At 39.0% G+C, this 20782-nt stretch overlaps 2 protein-coding genes across 2 annotated transcripts; one reads left to right on the top strand and one right to left on the bottom strand.

Moving 5' to 3' along the window:
• Positions 1–274: 274 nt before the first annotated feature.
• On the bottom strand, positions 275–16273 carry LOC105436821 (M-phase phosphoprotein 8). Its single transcript, XM_030995470.1, has 3 exons — positions 15926–16273; positions 3927–4064; positions 275–559 (listed from the first exon to the last, which is right to left on the bottom strand). The coding sequence occupies exons 1-3, from the start codon at positions 16058–16060 to the stop codon at positions 275–277; spliced, it is 558 nt and encodes a 185-aa protein (XP_030851330.1). The 5' UTR covers positions 16061–16273.
• Positions 5174–9096, top strand: LOC115918962. Its single transcript, XM_030995731.1, has 2 exons — positions 5174–5338; positions 7045–9096. The coding sequence occupies exon 2, from the start codon at positions 7051–7053 to the stop codon at positions 8347–8349; it is 1299 nt and encodes a 432-aa protein (XP_030851591.1). The 5' UTR covers positions 5174–5338; positions 7045–7050; the 3' UTR covers positions 8350–9096.
• Positions 16274–20782: the final 4509 nt, after the last annotated feature.

Here is a 20782-nt window from a genome sequence, read left to right as displayed (position 1 = left end):
TCCCATCCTCACCCTCCTCCTCCTTCAACTTTCCCTCTTCCCCCATTCCCTCCTCCCCTTTCTCCTCCCCCTTTCCCTTTCCCTCTTCCCCCTTCCCCTCCTCTCCCTGTTTTCATTGACATCCTTATCTTTTCCTTTCTCATTCCCTCCTTAATTCGACTGTCCATTCCACTTTCGCTCGACTTTCCCGGAGCTTCCAATATGGCACTTTCCCGTTGCTCCTGCTTTATCCCTGTTGTCATGTCTACTTTTGCCTCTTTTTCCCCTCCCTCCTTCACCCCTGCCCCCTCTCTTTCCACATCCATCCCCTCTTCCCCATCACCCTTATCCCCATCCCCCTCCTCATTGCCATCTTATCTTCTTTCCCATCCCCTTCCTCATCTGTACTGTGACTTTTCTTTCTGTCTCTCCTCTCCTCGTCAGCCGGAACTTCCCGCTCGTATAAAGACTGTTTCCGTTTCTTCTTTTTCTTAGGTTGACCTGAGCTTCTCTTCGGAGCGTGCCGCTCCTTAGCAGGGGCCTTGGTCTCTTTCTCAGCTGGCTGACCTTTCCCAGATTTCTGAAAAATCAACATAAGATTTGAAGAGAATAAATCTTGATCACCTACACAGTACACACTGAAAACAATTATTTTGTGTTTTAAAATACGTGTACCAATAAAGAAATAGAAATAACAAGTCATACGTCAACTACATGTACTTGATATGGCATGAAACTGAAAGCTTGGTCCAAACTTTTCAGTTTTTACTCATCACATTTGGACAATGAGGACATTTGAGGAGCTCTCTACTTCAGGAAACATTTCTTCTATAGTGAAACCTGTATATACATGTAAGGACTGCTCAAGGGAGACATGAACAGTGGTCTTTGTAGGCAGGTGGTCTTTATCTTCAGGTACATTTACTACATGTTTCAATAAGAAACTATGTAAGGGTTACAGACAAGTGGTATTTAAGTACAGGTTCATTTTAATACTACATGTTTCAATAAGAAACTATGTTCAAGGGAAACAGAAAATGTTGTCTATATAGACAGGTGGTCTAGTATTGAATCCAATGACCAGGGAAATACTAGTATATCTGTAACGCGCATAGAGACATTTGTTAAGCACTATAAAAGTGGAATATTATTATTATAATTTCCATACAGGTGGTCGCTAAACTAAAGCAGGTTCGACAGCATCCAGGGGCGTCGCCAAAGGGGGGGTGTGGGGGGGTGCGACACCCCCCCACCTGTCAGGATTTTGTCGGTAAAATTGCGCTGCCGTCGGGAAAAAGAGAAAAGGGGGGGGAAAGAGGGAAAAAAGAGAGGGAAAAAAAAGGGAGGGAAAAAAAGAGAGGGAAAAAAAAGAGAGGGAAAAAAGAGAGGGAAAGGGAAAGAAAAGAAAAAAGAAAAGGAAAAGAAAAGAAAAAAAGAAAAGGAACAGAAAAGAAAGAAAGGAAAAGAAAGGAAAGAAAGGAAAAGAAAGGAAAGAAAAGAGAAGAAAGAAAGAGAAAAAAGAAAAAGAGGGAGGAGAGGAAAGAAAGGAAAAGAAAGAAAAGAAAGAAAAGGAAAAAGAAGAAAAAAGAGTGAAAGGGAAACAAAAAATGCGGGGGATGAAAGAGAGGAGAGAGAGGGGAGATAAGAGTCTGAGAGAGGAGGAGTGGGAGTAAAAGAGAGAAGGGGTTGTTGGGTGGAGTCGTCTCGTCGAGGGAGCAAGCAAGACACGGGTAAATATGTTGCTGTGTCGTGTCAGCTGTGTCGGTATTCTTGCTCGATCCTCGTGTACTATATCAACGCAGAAGTTTAAAGTCGGTGAGATGTATATTGTTGGTCGGCCGACAAGTTTTTTCCCTACGAACTGTGATTTCTTATCCGTTGTGACCATTTCGAGAGTGACTACAACTACAATACTTGTATTTTCTCGAAGTTTCACTTTCCTATAAGTTCAGCTAAAGAAATCAGAGGTTTAACATTTTCGGGGAAACTCAATTCAAACAAGGTTTAAGAATCAAAAACGGTACGACGAATCCTCTTCCTTTCTTTATACTGTGATGGAAGGCCAAAAATTCCGCGCTTCGCGCGGAAGGTGAAACTTCATTTAGACGAGTCGAGAACGGTACAACGAAATCGTCTTCTATCTCTAATAATTTAAGGAAACGTCAAAGCTTCCGCGCTTCGCGCGAAAGTGGGAAACTGAATTCAGACAAATAGGGCTTATTAAAAGTCGAAAACGGTACAACGAATCGTGTTCTTTCTCTAATAATTTGAGGAAACGTCAAGGCTTTCGAGCTTCGCGCGAGAGGGGGAAACTGAATTCAGATGAAAAGGGCTTAATAAGATTCGAAAACGGTACGAGGAATCATCTTCCTTTCTATATATTGTGATGAAACGCCAAAAATTCCGCGCTTCGCGCGGAAGGGGAAAACTTCATTTAGACGAGTCGAGAACGGTACAACGAATCGCCTTCTTTCTCTAATAATTTAAGGAAACGTCAAAGCGAGAGGGAGAAACTGAATTCAGACAAAATTAATAGGGCTTATTTAGAGTCGAAAACGGTACAACGTATCGTGTTTTTTCTCTAATAATTTGAGGAAACGTCAAAGTTTTCGCGCTTTGCGCGAGAGGGGGAAACTGAATTGAGATGAATAGGGCTTAATAAGAGTCGAAAACAGTACGATGAATCGTCTTCCTTTCTCTATATTGTGATGAAACGCAAAAAAAACAAGGTTTAAGAATCAAAAACGGTACGACGAATCCTCTTCCTTTCTTTATACTGTGATGGAAGGCCAAAAATTCCGCGCTTCGCGCGGAAGGGGAAAACTTCATTTAGACAAGTCGAGAACGGTACAACGAATCGTCTTCTTTCTCTAATAATTTAAGGAAACGTCAAAGCTTCCGCGCTTCGCGCGAGAGGGGTAAACTGAATTCAGACAAATTAATAGGGCTTATTCAGAGTCGAAAACGGTACAACGAATCGTGTTCTTTCTCTAATAATTTAAGGAAACGTCAAAGCTTCCGCACTTCGCGCGAGAGGGGGAAACTGAATTCAGATGAATAGGCCTTATTAAGAGTCGAAAACGGTTATGACGAATCGTCTTCTTTCTCTAATAATTTAATGAAACGTTTAAACTTCCGCGCTTTGCGCGGGAGGGGGAAGCTTCATTCAGATAAGGATTAAGAGTCGAGAACAGTACACCGAATCGTCTGCTTTTTCTCATAATTTAATGAAAGGTCAAAGCTTCCGCGCTTTGCACGGGAGGGGGGGGGGGGAACTGAATTCAGAAAAGGATAAACAGTCGAGAACGGTAGAGCAAATCGTCTTCTTTTTTATAATAATTCAATGAAACGCCAAAGCTTTCGCGCGGGAGGGGGGGGGGGAACTTCATTGAGCCAAGGATTATCAGTCGAAAACGGTATTATATTAATCGTCTTCTTTTCCTAATAATTTAAGGAAACGTCTAAGCTTCCGCGCTTCGCGCGGGAGGCCAATCACCCACACCCCCTTAATGAGCGCGCTTTAAGTGATTCTCTTGCTCACTACCGCCCCTCCCTAAAATAAGATCCAGCTCCGCGCCTGCATTAAAATGTCTAGCTATGATGCTGACTAAATTGAAGAAATAATTCGTATATTTATGTCGTCGAGGAAAATGACCATTTTGCGCATATGCAAGTACAAGAGATAGTCCATAGGAAAAACAATTTAGCCTTCGGCCCCAGGTTTATAGGGTTGAATTTTTCGATATTGGACATTTAATTTTGTCGGTAATTGGTGGCTAGTTTTGTCGGTAATCGTAAGCCTCTACACCCCCCCACTGAAAAAGGTCTAGCGACGCCCCTGACTGCATCATACTCTTCCAAATGGAGTAGGCTGGCCGGCAAACTATTTTCCACCTAAATGTATACCAGAACTCCTTCTTTTTGAGTTATGAGGTTGCTTGAGTTACCTTTGTGGCCTTTTTCTTTTCTTCCTTGGCGACATACTCATCTATGAGATCCTCACAGGTAAGCAGGTTGTCTTTGGGTTCCCAGGTGTCGTCATCAACCCCGTACCCTTTCCATCTCACCTTGTACAACGTCTTATCCTGTGCACAGAGAGAGACATAGGGAGTCAGAGACAGAGAGAGAGAGAGAGATATATAGACAGAGAGACAGACAGAGGGAAAGAGAGAGAGAAAGAGATAAAGATAACCAGACAGACAAACAGAGAGAGGGGAGAGAGAGAGAGAGAGAAAGAGATAAAGATAAACAGACAGACAAACAGAGAGGGGGAGAGAGAGAGAGAGAGAGAAAGAGAAAGAGATAAAGATAAACAGACAGACAAACAGAGAGGGAGAGAGAGAGAGAGAGAGAGAAAGAGATAAAGATAAACAGACAGACAAACAGAGAGGGGGAGAGAGAGAGAGAGAGAGAAAGAGATAAAGATAAACAGACAGACAAACAGAGAGGGGGGAGAGAGAGAGAGAAAAAAAAAGAGATAAAGATAAACAGACAGACAAACAGAGAGGGAGAGAGAGAGAGAGAGAGAGAGATAAAGATAAACAGACAGACAAACAGAGAGGGGGAGAGAGAGAGAGAGAGAGAAAGAGATAAAGATAAACAGACAGACAAACAGAGAGGGAGAGAGAGAGAGAGACAGACAAACAGAGAGAGAGAGAGACAGGGAAAGAGAGACAGACAGACAGACAAAGAGGGAAGAAGAGAGAATTAAGAAAGATGGAGGGAGGGACAGAGACAGATAAATTCATTTGTAAATTCATTCTATATACTTATGTACATGTACATATATACAGTTGTACATATAACACCATGATTGCATGTATGAAATCAGATTGAGGAGTATAAAAAAAGAACAGCAACAACAAAAGAAATATTCATTCAAAGACGAACTGTCTTGAATATCTGACTGTACAGTGCTCACAATGCATGAGCAAGAGCATATATTTTTGTATACATTGGTGCACTTCAGTGTATATGACAGAGCTTCCATCACGTAAATCAATATAGTACGGTGTGTGTTAGCCTCTTTTTTTCACACTCAGTGTGAGCGCATTATGCACAGAGCGAGGGCTTTGTGTGCTACTTTCCCCATTCAACTTACAAAAGCAGGCATTGAATGGGGGAAGTGTGTACGCACACCCTACACACACACACAACCACACACACAGAGATCCCCTTCACAAGGCATTATGCATTCAATACAATTTAGCAGCCATTGAGCAGACCTACCAACCTATAACAACCTTATTATATATTTGCCTATCGCTGTTAGAGAGAAGCTGCTCAAAGCACTTGTGCTCAAATATTGTATCCATAGTCTACTCTTGCTTCATTTCCAGCTACCCATCAAGATATACAGGTAATATAAAGAGTTTTATATTAACATAGAATTAGGGGTTGCTGCTGAACACATGAATGTACAATGTACATGCATGCAGAACCATTGAATGTTGATGTCTGTATAAGGCTGTAGTGTAAGCAACACATACAGTACATGTACATCAGTCTACGATTCGTGGCTGGATGTCTTCTAGAGTAAATTAAGCAGCCTAAGTAATGCAGGCTACATGTTTATCACAGCTTTCCCATTTTACATTGAAAGAGTAAAATAAAATCAGTTGAATGGTTAATATTACTTGAATAGTTGAAATTACAGTTTAGTTGAAATACTTGAATAACCTCATATTGGACAGTTTCTGACAGTATGATTACTCTGAAAGTGTCATCAAAGGAAAGTTACATGTATATCTCATTTTTCTCTGTTGTCTACCGGTATATGTCTGTTTAAAAAAAAAGGGAAGTAGGCTGAAATTTTACATACTGTACACTGTACATGTACATGTATGATATTCCTTCAACTGTACTAATTCTCTAACATGAAAAAAAATCCGGACAAAATTCTCAAACCACAAAGATATTTATGCTTTTCTTTCAAGGCGTCACTGTGCAACACCCTCTAACAGTAAACTATCCCAACCAATTTTTGAATTTTCCAAACTTCTGCTTCCAAATAGTACTCCAAAATAGTACTTTTTCAGAGCAACCTTAAAATAGTTGAAATATATCTGGTCACATGAAGAGCTCTCAACCACTCAAATACAGTGGAACCTCATTGTAAAGAGCCTTGATATATGATGAGGTACAGGTATCTACAAGGTAATTTCTATGTTCCCAAGGACCTTGTTATTATAACGAGGTTCCACTGGCACAGTGGCACTGTACTGTATTCAAATGTACGCTTCAAATATTACTTCTGTATTTCAAATTTGAATACCGTATACAGTAGTAACTCTAAAACATACATGTACATACTCATGTATTAAACTTGTGGGAATAATACCGGTAGTACATGTACCCATATGTCCCTGCATACTGTACACCGCAGAACGGTTCTTCACTACACTCTGTTCTGTGACTGTCAATAAAATCAAATTTATCAAAAATCAATACTCTAAAAACGTCAATTAAGATCAAAATTTGAACTTTCATGCTTGGATGGGCATGTATTCATTTAACAGATTAAGATAGAGCAAGTAGCCATTCAAAATATGTCAATGAATATATGAATCTCATAGACATTCTTGTCCAACAATGAAAACAAAGAATGAGAAACAGTGAGGAGGGTTCAGGGTTGAGTTCTGGATATCAACTTTAGTCTCAAGACTGCATGGTTTTGACAAGCACGGTCAATTGATACCTCACCATTCGACCCAAGATCATGGACCAGCCATAGAATACCTCAAATTCTTATCAACATTTGAATCGATCGATCAATCTGTAATTGAAAAATTACAGATCAATTTTTTCAATTACAGATCGCAATCAATCGATCTTACATGTACATGTACACTGTATTTACTGGGTGTAAGCCACAAATATGTTCAAACTATCAATTCAATTAATTTAATATTCAACGATATAAAAATAGGAAATGTACAATACAATAGATCATGTTGACATAATCATATATACAAACATATCCTTGATATACAGTATATATCTGCCATTGTTATCAGGGTATCATCTAAACACTTTTTGTTCCTTACTCTCATCCTTCAACTGTAGATCTCCATGAGTCAACCACGCGACATAAACCATGCTTTTAAAGGCACCCGTTTTCCTTGGACCCCAGAGAGAATGGAGTTCATCCTCAACGAACTCATCACACGGCACAACAAGTACAAGACCTATGCTAAACTCATAGATGTTTACATCATATTGGCAGAGAAGATAGGAGCCACACCTAGGATAGTGGAGAACTTCATCAAGAACTTGGGCCGGGATTACCGAGAATGGATGAAGGTGCATCCAAATTGCGATCGCAATAAGATGAAGCTCCGCGGATCCAACAACGTCTTCAAGATGTTTGAGGAGTACAACAGGATTTATCTTAATGAGGATCCACCAAATTTCCCTCTGCCTAAGTTAATGGAGTACTCCTTGGATGAACAAGACAGGCTGGTCCACATACCTGAAGGGGAGGATGAAGATGACGACAGCCCTCAGTATATAGAGGTCATTGATGCGGACATGAAGGAAGAGCCTAGGGATCAGGAAGAAGAAGACTCCCTTCAGATAACATCGGTGATGAGTATGTCATCTCAAGCTAGATGTACTGGCAATACTAACAGTGATCCACCATCTCCAACTCCGCCACCGCCCCCACTGCCCAGGGTTCCAAAGCCACAAGGGCGACGATCTATGGTAACCATACAGGCACCGCCTTCAGCTTCCGCCTTAAGGCAACATGAACCAGTAGGCCTTCAGGATGTTGTAATGATACCAACTGACAGGGCCCACGCTCCCCAGCTGAAGCATGTCACTCCTCGATCATCTGGCCCTTCAAGCACTACTCATGGCCATGTCCAGTCTCCTGTTGCCACTAATGTACATGCTTCGGTAGCAAACCAAGGACTACTATCTACCATCTCCTCGCTTCCTTCTCTAGTACAGCATCCACAGTTTCATCTTCCACAAGGATCAGCTTCATCTCCAGGTGTTGGTTCCCACTATATCCCTCTTCACGTCATACAAAATGGGTCCACCCCTCATGCGACGTACACGGAAGCGTCCGTCCCCTACGAAGGGATGCCAAGCTCCAATCCCGGGACATCGCACAAGCGCCCGATGAAGACTCCTCACGATGCCCCACAGCATTCCTCCAAGAAGAGCCGTACAAGCAACGTGCCACTTGTAGCAGAGAACTTGCCAGAGGGTATGAGTGAATTTGAGAACCGTTATTTACAGGCTTTAGACACACAGAATAAGATGCTCTCAGATATCGGTCGTGAACTGAAGCTTCTTAGGACTGGGTTCTTTGCTATTCACTCAGATGAAATAGCTGACATGGTGAATCCAAACATGCGTTAGGAGTCGCCACAAAAGATGTCAATATCTTGTTTTGTAAAAACTGTGAAAAGATTATTATTTTATTTCTTTCATTCTGAATTGGTAAATGTACATGTGAACATTTTAAGAATTTTGGAGAAAATATTAAGAGATACATTTCCACAAGTTTACCATTATCAATTTCTGAAAATAAATGTACAGATCTTTCTGCACCCAACAATAATTTAAACAAAGTCAAATTAAAAACCATGTGTCCAGGTACTCCAGGAAGCATTAAAGTGCACAAATCACCCAGAAATACATTTATTTTGCTCTAACAGTATATTAATGGTTTCATGTTGCTACCGGTATACAGTATGTATTATTCAAAATATGACTTTCAAATGTTACTTTTAAAGGAGATATTGCAAACTTGAATACACTCTCACTCTCAACTTGTGAGTAGACTGCCAAAGCATGAGTACACTGTATGTACATGAACATGCTCGCACAGAATCAAGTTCAACTTAGGTTTCATGCGCGAGATTTGTATGTTTATATTTATTTTCTTCATGTACTCCTTACCAGTTAACCCTTTGAATGCAATGTAAAGTTTTTGACAATGAGTTCAAACTATCAAGCGATTGGTACACGATTGGTATGTTGCATACTGTACATGCACATGTAACTTAGTTAAGATAATCCTTTTTTCTTTTAGTTCATTAAAAATGAGTGGACTGACTTTCTCTTAAAATTTGTGCATACATGTACAGTGTACACTAAAGCTACTTACTTTCAAGGGCAAGTCCACTCCAAAAATAACTTACTTTCAATAGAAGCAGAAAAATCAGACAAACCAATCAAAAAAAGTTTGTGCAAAATCTGATAACTAATAAGAAAGTTACGAATCTTTGATGACATATAAAAACTTTGAAATCAATGGGATAAAAATATAGTGCTAAATACTAATAGTTGGCACATGATTTCACAAACTGAACCAAATTGTCAATTTGTGTAGTGATTTCCATTGTTCCATGGTTTTACATGTACACATATACTTTTTCGAAAATTCATAACTTTCTTATTACCGGTAGTTATCTGATTTTGCTCATACCTTTTTTGATTGGTTTTCTGATTTTTTCTGTGCTTCTATCGTATTAAAGTAAGTTATTTTTGGAGAGGACTTGCCCTTTAAGGCAAATTTTGTTGTATTAAATATCATACTCGATAGTTTGGTCTCTTCTGGGTATATTTATGACTGCATCACCAAGCTACTGTACATGTAATTCCCAAGTATCATCACTACTGTAGTAGTTTTGTTCTTTGTATTTTCTTGTAAGATGACGATGTGTACAATTGATTGTGGAAACAAATAAAGTCAAATAATTGATCAAATTTGTGTGGTTGATAACCTGTTTGATGATTCGTGAATGAGTTACATGTTGACTATCAGATAATAATAATAATGTAAACATTTACAGGTGTATGTAGAGCATTTTCTATACAGGTGCCTGTACATGTTTGAATGCACTTTACAATTACAAAAATGTTTGTTGAGTAAAAGAAAAAGTGAGTTTTTAGATATATATATTAAAGGTACTATGTCCCATTTGCAGGCCAAAAAAATGAAAAAGTTAAATTCCAAATGCATTTGAAAGATAATACTTATTTAGAACTTCCCTAAAAAAGGTGGGGCTTGAAAATGTCTTCAAGTGGGAAAATAATGACTATTAGTTGACAAATCGACTTTAGGGCTATAGACTACATGTATAGAGCCCAAAAGTAATAGTCTTGATTTTCAGACAATTGTACCGAATGGTCATACGTTTTATGCTGCGCTAAGATTCAATCAGTTTAATCTTGGCCATCACAAGAGGTGGGTTATTGATGTAGACAAATGCTCATGTACCCTTTACAACTCTTTTCACGTATGTTATTACCAAAGACGAAAAGAAGCCAGTCAGTCACTCAATAGTGTCTGACAGTGAAGTCTACCAAGTAAACAGGTTTCCTTGCATAATGTTAATATGAGGACACTGCTAACGTTTAAATTTCACAGATAGGACATACATGACATATTCATAATTCCTGCAAAGTTCTACAGAATTTGAGGTTAGCTGCAAAAGGGACATAGTACATACCTTTAAGGTATTGAGAGATTACTGGATAACAAATACATGTACACATGTGTACATTACATGAACATGTACAACTGTACATGTATGTACAGATGTACACAGTACACTATGAAACTATAGAACTGCACGTACTGTACAGACACGTGTACGGTACAGGTCATGTCCACAGTTACATGAGAATGTGCACTGAAGCAGGAAGTTGAAAAGAAGGGTCACATCCTTTCCTATTCTACACATAAATACTAACACATATACTTGTGAATACTGTACAAACAGTGTTCTCCATGAGGGGTTTTAATACAAGCCCAACATACTTGTGATTTCCTCCTTCCTTGACATGCTTTAAAATCCCCAACATGTTTCAATTATAGTCCAGCAGGTAACTGAGTGTAGACACTCAAATAAATACTGGTAGTCATACAGTGTCAATTTGAGGCCCTGTTACGTGGTGGTGGTTGACATCTTGATTTCCAACGACTTTCTCGTTCACACACCGTAGCTGGCGCTTGGCCACTGAATCAACTTCAGATACATGTACCATATGACATACATAGACAAAGAAATGGGCAGATAACACACAATGACAATCAACACATAATACAACCTTAACATCATGCAAACAAACCGTCAAAAGCTTTACACTCACAAATCATTTACAGGCAACTCGAGGCAAGACACCACCATCTACTGTACCCAATCAGGCCAGCTATACTGTACCATACGTGTTAGTACAAAATCTCAAGCAATAATAAAAACTATAACAATTTGGGCTATATTATACCAGAGAGTACCGGTAGGTACCTTAATTTATAGCTACAAGGCACTTTGTGTTCATGATCTTTGTTATAAATGCACACATTAAAGGTACTATGTCCCATTGATTTGCAGGCCAAAAAAATGAAAAAGTTAAATTCCAACTGCATTTGAAAGATAATACTAATTTAGAACTTCCCTAAAAAAGGTAAGGCTTGAATATGTCTTCAAGTGAGAAAATAATGACTATAGTTGCAACGAAAAAAATACACGGTGGCGACGGGCGATTCGCCCCCTAAACCTCTGAAATCGCCACTGTAAAAATCAAGACGAGGGCGAAAAAAAATCAATATATCTTGAAAAATCGCCCCCGCCATAAATTGATATTCCCTATGAATTAATAAACCAATTTATTGATGTGTCTGAGTGAAATTTCCGTTCCAACTACCAACTCCAAAACTAGAAACTTCCATCAACATTTTAAAAGTTTTGTGAGTTGCAGCGGATCGGCGGTCGTATCTACTGTAGCTAGATCTACAGCGGTATCCGCCTGCCTGCGCCTAAGCTCCCGGCGGCCGGACAGGCCACCGGCCCCGATGTAGTTTCGTGCACAGCATGAATGCATACGCAGTTCGCACACGTTCACAATACACAGAAACGTACTAACTCAGCTCCAGCGCGCGCCCGCACGCTCCTTGTATGAAGCAAATAAGTATTTGCGAGTGACGAGAGCTCAACTGCTAGCGACCAAATTGGTACGTAATATGTTTATTTAGTCTTTTTTCTGGCCCTATTTTTATCATGGACAATGCAATCCCATTAAAAAAAATGTTATTCCGTCTAAAATTGTGTCATTTATAAGTAAAAACCATTAAATGCGAGTATATTTTTACTGTTGTCCCACATACTGATATATTTGTAATAACGAAACGTGCAAAATCAATGCCGGATTTTTTCCTGTAAAATCGGTATAAAGCAAGTTTCGTACACAGAAATTGAATTTTGTTATAAAAAAACCGTAAATAAATATATAAAGGATGTTCCTACTCCTCAGAATCTTTCTTACAACTGTTTAATTAAATTAAATTATTTATATACGATCGATGCCAGGCCAATTGTCATGAGTGATGATGACATCAATTTCTGTCTACGAAATGAAAGTAGCTTTGGCTTGGCCTTTAGAATTAGAGTCTATAAAAAAAAAATAAGGCCATGATTTTGCATGTTTCGGCATAACAAATAGACCCTACATCGGTATGTGGGACAACAGTAAAAATATTTACTCACATTTAATGGTTATAAATGGTCTAAATAACACAATTTTAAAGGGAGTTGGTCTACATTTTTTTAATGGGATTGCATTGTCCATGATAACAATTAAATTTGGGACAGAAAAAAAGACTAAATAACATATTACCTACCAATTTGGTTGCTAGTAGTATGATGGCTAAGGAAAAACACAACTTATTGTCACAGCTTACAATATGGCTTTAAGGAAGTAGCCCCTTGGTTTTTTTTAGGCAATGGGGAAAAGTAGCCCCCATAAAAAAAATTAATTCCTAGCCCGCGTGTCAGTGATAATATTTTCTTAGGATATGAAAAACGAAGAGTTAAACAAAACACTCCTTTTGACAAGTTTTAGTTACATGTATATGTAAATCATAAAGCCACACGTTTAACACAAAGTGAATAAATCATGGGTATCTGAATGGCTGCAATACTCTACATGACATATGTATGCTACAATTGTATCTATATTTGCCTTTGCTTGGAATTTAATTAGGTAAAACCGCGTTTAAAAAAAATACAACCTTTAAAAAAAAAAAGCCCCCCTGAGCTCCAAAATAGCCACCGCAAAATAATTAAGGGGGGCTATTTTTTTAAGGGAAAATCTGAAAAGAGCCCTCGTAAAAAAAAAGTAATTTTTTGGTTGTATAGTTGTCAAATCGACTTTAGGGCTATAGAGCCCAAAAGTAATAGTCTTGATTTTCAGACAATTGTACCGAATGGTCATACGTTTTATGCTGCGCAAAGATTCAATCAGTTTAATCTTGGCCATCACAAGGAGTGGGTTATTGATTTGATGTAGACAAATGCTCATGTACCCTTTACAATTCTTTTCATGAATGTTATTACCAAAGAAGTAAAAAGGCCAGTCAGTCACTCAATAGTGTCTGACAGTGAAGTCTAGCAATTAAACAGGTTTCCTTGCATAATTTGAATATGAGGACACTGCTAACGTTTATAATTTCACAGATAGGACATACATGACATATTCATAATTCCTGCAAAGTTCTACATAATTTGAGGTTGGCTGCAAAAGGGACATAGTACCTTTAACATGCTTACATTTTCATTTGTGGAGAACCCTGAAAGGACATGAATACAAAGTTTACAAACAAATCTTTGTAGTTTGCACGGATTCTATTTTTTCAATCTGACATTCCAGATAATAATAACACAGATCTGATAATCTGTACAGCTTAAAACATGCATGCAATCAAATTAACTACAAATCTGACCTTTTCCTTGCAGAGAGGGATACACTTACATGTAAATGTACATGTACATGTATGTACATCAGGGAAAAAATACATGGGGCTTGGGCAAATTAGCCCCCGAAATACCAAAAAAAGAGCCCCCAAATGTCATAAAAGAGCCCCCAAATTTTGCATAGAGTTCAATGCAAAACAAATTAAAGAGTGTTATTTTCATGCAAGCAAGTTTGAAAAGAAGCCCCCAAAATTGTTATAGTAATTTTTTTCCCTGAATTTATGTACATTTCATTATGATTTTCAAAATTGTAATCATTATATTTTACAACTATTTCTCTTAAATGTATTAAACACATGTACATGTATATAAAGTTTCCATAAAAATACATGTACCATACTTTCTTGAGTATACAGAGGTAATTGACGGTTGACCAGTGCAGTTGTAGTCTCCCTTTGACTGAATAAACCTCAGTCAGTTTTACCACATCATGTACAACAGAAAAACAAAACCAATTGAAAAGATTTGTTGTGTGCACTGTGCAGCAACATGTGAAGTACACATAAATCTATATTATGTAGGTATTTTTGTTTACAAGGCTCTCCACAAACATGTAGGCAGGTGCATGCCAATGTCATATTTCATAAATAATGAAGCCCATACTGATTCTGTTCTGATCCTGGTCCTGATCTTCAAGAGGGATATACAGTGTACATGTACATGTAAATGACTAATGTATGTAGATGACCAATAGATAATATACGCATCCCCTTTCCCACATATGAGGATTCCACCGTCTATCTATTTTTGGAGACATCAATTTTCCTGCTTGCTTTGATCATCTGAAATATTTGCCCTGCCTGCGGAAACCATGGCCTATATTTTACAAGCAATTCTCCATATTCCACATGTTTTTAAATGGGAATACATTACTGTGTTCAATTGTGTTCACACAAAATGGCTTACCGTTTTTCACATCGCCAATCCCATGCTACATGTAATTTATGAAAATTGCTATCATTTTTGTGTACTTACACCATGTACTACTTGCACAGATGTGCTCAGGGAATTACATGTAGGCTACAGGTACATGTAGCCGAAATGAGCGACACTCCCTGCGCGCGCATACATGTACATGTATGTATTTGCATAACAGAATCAACATCGCGAACACTAGTTGGATGTTAGCTTTTTGTAATGTAAATCGTATGTTAGATCATTATTATCAGGATCATGGGGAAGGTAAGCAGAATTCTCTCACTCAATTTGGTTGAATTCTTAATAACAGATTTTAAAGTGCTTTGTACATAAAAGAAGTCCACTACCAATTAGGTATACAATGACTGACAAACTCCGGAGTTAGTTTGCAAGGTTCATCGTGTGCAGGAATGATTTACACATGGTGAACTACCGTAATGAGATAACTTCACGCAGGCGTGCGCCAGCCGCCCGCTATCCGCAACCTACCCACCATCTGTATTGTGCAGCGGTTTGCTGTGAAACCTGTGAGAAATTGTATACTAATATCAACGTTTTTCAAAAAATCCTCCAAAAATAACAAGAAAATTGACACAAAACAGGTAATACACATGCCTAACGACTTTTAACTCATGGTCTTTATTTGGACATTTAATGAATATTTACTTTGTTGGGTATGATTTAGTAGGGTATCTCCACGCCGGAGTTACGGGTAAAAAATGGATACGAAAGTACATTAGCGCCGTCTTCTTTCGCACTGCTAGGGTCTATGCCACTGCACCGGGCGTACTTCATTTCGTCACATCCTCAAGTCTCAACCATCATTCATGTCAACATGCAAATTGCACTGTGAATGTGATCGAATGAAGCTTGAACTTCATTTTGAAGCTTGAACTTTGAAGCGTGTCTGGCCTGGTGCCAAGGTGCGAAAGTGATTAGAATAGACCCTAGTGTTGTTGCCTCAATACTCCCAACATTACAAAAATATAATCACTAAAAAAAAATATGATCAATCCACATCATCACATTCACAGGCCCTGGCTCGGGCTCAGCTCCCCATATCATTCACAGTCAGTCGCGCAGCAGTGCTCAGTCAGGATTCATTGATGAGCCAATTTTACACAGTACACACACACGTACACACGCAAAAACTCATTCAATACAAGCAGTCCGACTAGACAGTGACACACACTGCCGCGACAACCGGTCAAAAATGCCTGCTTAAAATCGTTTTCCATGAATTCTCACAATCTTACCCCATCTTTTGATATTCCAACTATTTTCTCCACTTCATATATACTCTCTTGGTCTTCAACTTCTGATTCTTCGTCCGACATTTTACTGTTTTCTTCGTCATGTTTACAATCTTCACCGGCTCCAGATTCGGCCATTATGCTCACTCAGCCAGTTCAGGTCAACATGAGGTCATAATTGTTCTCTTTCAAGCCGTCTATGTCATTTTGTATGACGAGGAGTACTATCATACCAGGGAGGTGTAAGTGACACCTCCCTGATCATACATAAACCGAGTCGAGGGAAATATTAGATTTCCTATTGTAAAACGTACAGACTGGATCCATGTTCCCATTTGCAAAATGTGTCAATAAACTCTAGCCTAGGAAGGGAAGGGCTGATAAGCTCAAGGGCTAGGGCGAAGACTAGCAATAAAAGAGCAACAAAGCCAAAGGGGGTGGGGAGGGGGTGTTGCATGATTGTGTGTGTGTGTTTTTTTTTGTTGGGGGGGGGGGCTGATTTTGTTTTCCTTCCTGGTGCAGCAACGGGTAAAGCTATGGCTATAATTTTCTCCTTTGAAATCACTTTTACTTTATTATCACACCTCTAATTACTGCAATGGCGATAGAGAAAAGTTAGCTAGCCTCACGCAAGGCTATATTTTCTGACAGAAATTGGGGATCGATATGATAGTAGTAGAGAATGAGATCGAGGTACAGTTAGGACATAAATACTCTTTTCTCGATGATAATCTACAGAACTGAAAATATGTATTTCCAGCTCTGCGTTATAATCAAACCTTAGAAATTTCATCATTTTATGTCATTAATTGCGATCGTAATTTTGTATCAATTTTTTTCTTTTTATCTATCGTTTTCTTTCTGTTATCTTTTTTCTTTCTGTCTTTACAAAAAAATATATTTAGTTGTGAATTTATTCATTCATTCATTCATTTCCTTCATTCTCTTCTTTCTTTCTTTTTCTTTCACTCTATATCGTATTCTTATATTGGCCATTAATTAATGTACGTGTAATGATGTTCTCAGAGTGATATGGAACAAAAATGGAGGTCGACCCCCCCCCCCCCCCCCAGTGTTATTTAGAGTACGCGTATGCATGTTCATTTATAGTCCGGTGTGAGAGTCAATGGCCGGGCGAAAAAAAGTACCCCTTTACCGGAGATTTCGGGAACAGGATTTTTTCAAGGGGAGTGTTTTTTTGAAATTAGAAAATCGCCCCCCCCCAAGGAAAGAGTGTGGGGGGGGGCAAAACCCATTTCGCGCCCCCCCCCCCCCCCACCTCCGAAAGAAATCAGCAATAAAGAAGTAAAAATGGTTTGTTTGTTTTTTAACCAAAAAGAAAACAAAAAATGATAAAAACCTGAATTGAATCACATAAAGATTATGTTTCATTTAAAGAAAAGGAGAGTAAACAGAAACTATATTTTCTAGACATTAGGCATGACCCTATATTTATCAATAGGATTTTATAATAGCGATACGCGCAGTTCGTGTAAATAATGTTAGAGGATGGGAAAGCGTGTGTCTTTTTTATTAGAGGTGTAAGAAGACATGAGCCCCTGAACACTGGCGTACTTATGAGGGGGAAGGGTTTGGGGCACTTGCCCCATAATAAAATTCAAAACGTGTTTTTTTTTATTTCGATACCAGTGGTTTACAAATGACATGATTTTCAGGGATTTTTTCCTCAATTCTTTTTTAAATTATACATATTTTATGCGTTTATTGGAAAATTACAAATTCCCAAATTTACAGTCAAGCAAAAAAAAAAACTACTTTTTTAAAAGCCTTCACGCCACCGCTTGCAGAACGGCGGGGCTCAGGGCTCGAGTCCCCCCTCCCCCCCCCACTTTTTTTTTGGGGGGGGGGGGGAAGTATGTTAAAGAGAAAGAGAAAGAAAGAGAAAGAAAGAATGAGTGACCTGCCAGTGTCACAAAATAATGAGGCATGTGTGTCGATCCCGGGGGGGGGGGGGATGGGGATATATCCCCCCCCCCCCAATATTTCAGGTGGGGGGGGGGGGGTGGCCTGTACAATCATCCCCCAATAATTCACCATAAAAAAAATGAAGAGAAAAATTAATGATGAGAGCCCGATGAGAGTAGCTAATGGTTATTATTCGCAAGATGACCATCAATATACACATTTTGCTATCTCATTTTCATAATACATTCATATATAAATAGAAAACGAAGTAAATGAGACAACCGCATATGAGACAAAAATAAATTAATTGAATTCTCGCTCAAACGGCTTCATCAGGAATTGATGAATTTATTCAATTTATTCAATCAACAGCATCATAGAAATGCAGTGCGCCAAATGCAAAGCCGCAGCATTAAAAAGCAACGAGCTAAATGTTAAGCGCGAAGCGCAAAAGTGCAAAAAAGAGAGTAGAGAGTGGGAGAGAGAGATAATAAGAGCCAGAGAGGATACAGGCGCGTAGCCAGGGGGCAGTCGGGGCGGTCGCCCCCCCCCCCCCCCAAAAAAAATAACGCCTGCCCAAAAAAGAGAGAGAGAAAGAAAGAAGAAAGGAAGAGGACGTAGGAAGAAAAAGGATTAAGAGTCGAGAACGGTACAACGAATCGTCTTCTTTCTCTAATAATTTAATGATACGTCAAAGCTTCCGCGCTTCGCGCGAAAAGGGGTGAGGGGACACTGAATTCAGACAAGGATTAAGAGTCGATAATGATTATAACGAATCGTCTTCTTACTCTAATAATTAAATGAGACGTCAAAGCTTCCGCGCTTCGCGCGGGAGGTTGGGGGGGAAACTGAATTAAGGCAAGCATTACGAGTCGAGAACGGTACAACGAATCGTCTTCTTTCTCTAATAATTTAATGAAACGTCAAAGCTTCCGCGCTTCGCGCGGGAGGCGGCGGGGGGGGGGACTCCCCCTCCCTTCACCCACCCCTTTAGGGAGTGCGCTTCGCGTGCTCACTACCGCCCCAAAATTATAAAATACTGGCTACGCGCTTGAGAGGATAATAGGGACTTCCAGATTTGCGTGGACTGATACGTATGACGTCCATTCAAGGCAGTGCATTCAAGGACGTCGATCGTAGCAATCCCCATTGTCTTCGTGCGAATCTAAAAGTCCCTATTAACCCAGGTAGCAAGCCCATGTGGGACCCACATGGGTCCCATATTTTCTGAAATGTTATCTTTATTGAGGGTGACTTGAAAAAGTTAATATTTTGGTACCTATCATCACCCCCAACCACTGATACAAATCGACACCCCTGAAATAAGGCATCAAAATATGCTCATCTGACCGTAGTTAAAGGCATCATTTAACAATATCAATTCTGAGATGCACGGCCCTATACGTGTTATCAGTGTCTGTGATATTAGGCGGTGTCACACAGAAAAATCCCTTAAAAAATCCCTTGAAAAATCCATTCAAGGGAGAATTTTCTTGCTTTGTTTGTGGATTTTTGAAGCGATAATATTGATGACAGACAGCAATTAAGAGGATTACTAAAATCCAGATAACTAAACTCCGGATTTTTGGCCTCTGTAGGTGGTGTCGCACAGAAAAATCTCGACCCATCTTGAATAAACCAGATTTTAGAAATCTATTTTTTTCATTTGAGTCGGTGACAAACAGGCTACGAATAATCTGAATAACAAACAAATCCGGATTTTTGGCCTCTGTGTGACACCGCCTTGTGTGACACCGCCTATTGTGTAATATTGAAGCCCTATAAGTTGCGCATCAAAATGATCAAGCCAAAAGTTCCTCAAGAAAGTAAAAAATCTTTTGAGTGACCGATTTTACCATACTCGTTTCCCCAATAGACTGTAGTGTTAGGAAAACCGTTAGGAAAACGCAAAAATTGATTTCGATTTCCAATCATAAATATCTTGATAACCAGACAGGCTTGTAAAATTATTCATATAATAATAATAATATTTATTATAAATATATAGCGTTTATCACAAATGTCGCTAAGCGCTTTACAAATATAGCTATTACCCCGGTCATTGGATTCAGTGCTTGCCCGCACACACTGTATGCACAATCTCCACTCCATGGGGAGCATTCCAGCCAGGCGTTATACTTGACGCTCAAAAACTGTTTGACCAACAATGACGGTCGCATCCTGCAAGGTTCTTGAATCATCAAAATGATAAGAAATTTGGCGCAGTCTTGGTACTGAGTTACAAGCACTGTACACCGAAATATGTGCTTTTCAGGGAACATTTAAGTTGTCTGAATTTTCTTCCACACTTGCATAACAAACATTATAACGCTCACAAATTATTTTTCACCCCATAACTCAACCTTCTAGTTAACTACTGAATGGCAGATATTTATGAGACATCGGATTGCATGTTAATTACATGGTGAAAAAATATGAAGGTAAAGTCGAACTTGCAAGAAGTAAATCGACGAGGAACGAAGAAAGCAGAAGGGCCTGCATGAGCCTCGATGCTTAAAATGAGACATTTATCAATAAGCGGTATCAATAAAAAGGAAACAAAATACAACTTTCCTTTTGATCATTGATTAATATAGTCTGACAATTAAGAAAGAAAAAATGACAAACATATATAATCGTCGGATCGATGATCATGTATCGATTTCATAAGATCATGTTAGTCAAATTACCGAGTAAAATCAGGGAGGTGATAATAGTCTCACCGGCTCCCTGGTAAAATTTAGCAATAGTATTCTTACTAAAAATGAAACAAATCCTTACTGAAAATATCGTCCGAAACGTCCGAAATTCTATATTCTTCCTTTCGAAGACATTTTGTCACTTTGAACGGTAATTAAATGCATAGTTTCGTCACTCTATTATAATGATATGCCTCCCAGACAAGATAAACGACTAATCCTGCCCCTTCCCCCC

Source organism: Strongylocentrotus purpuratus, unplaced genomic scaffold (assembly GCF_000002235.5).
Source record: "Strongylocentrotus purpuratus isolate Spur 01 unplaced genomic scaffold, Spur_5.0 spur5_contig_853, whole genome shotgun sequence".
Taxonomy (NCBI): domain Eukaryota; kingdom Metazoa; phylum Echinodermata; class Echinoidea; order Camarodonta; family Strongylocentrotidae; genus Strongylocentrotus; species Strongylocentrotus purpuratus.
The sequence above is the reverse complement of the archived record's forward strand: the minus strand, read 5'-3'. Positions and strand labels throughout refer to the sequence as shown.

Bases quoted from the DNA above. Each gene is read 5' to 3' on its own strand.
- LOC115918962 (XM_030995731.1), top strand. From the start codon at position 7,051: ATGAGTCAACCACGCGACATAAACCATGCTTTTAAAGGCACCCGTTTT.
- LOC105436821 (XM_030995470.1), bottom strand. From the start codon at position 16,060: ATGGCCGAATCTGGAGCCGGTGAAGATTGTAAACATGACGAAGAAAAC. The intron at 4,065-15,925 runs GTAAGATTGTGA...CTCTGTGCACAG, and splicing joins TTGGAATATCAAAAGATGGG to GATAAGACGTTGTACAAGGT. The intron at 560-3,926 runs GTAACTCAAGCA...TTGATTTTTCAG, and splicing joins AAAAGAAAAAGGCCACAAAG to AAATCTGGGAAAGGTCAGCC.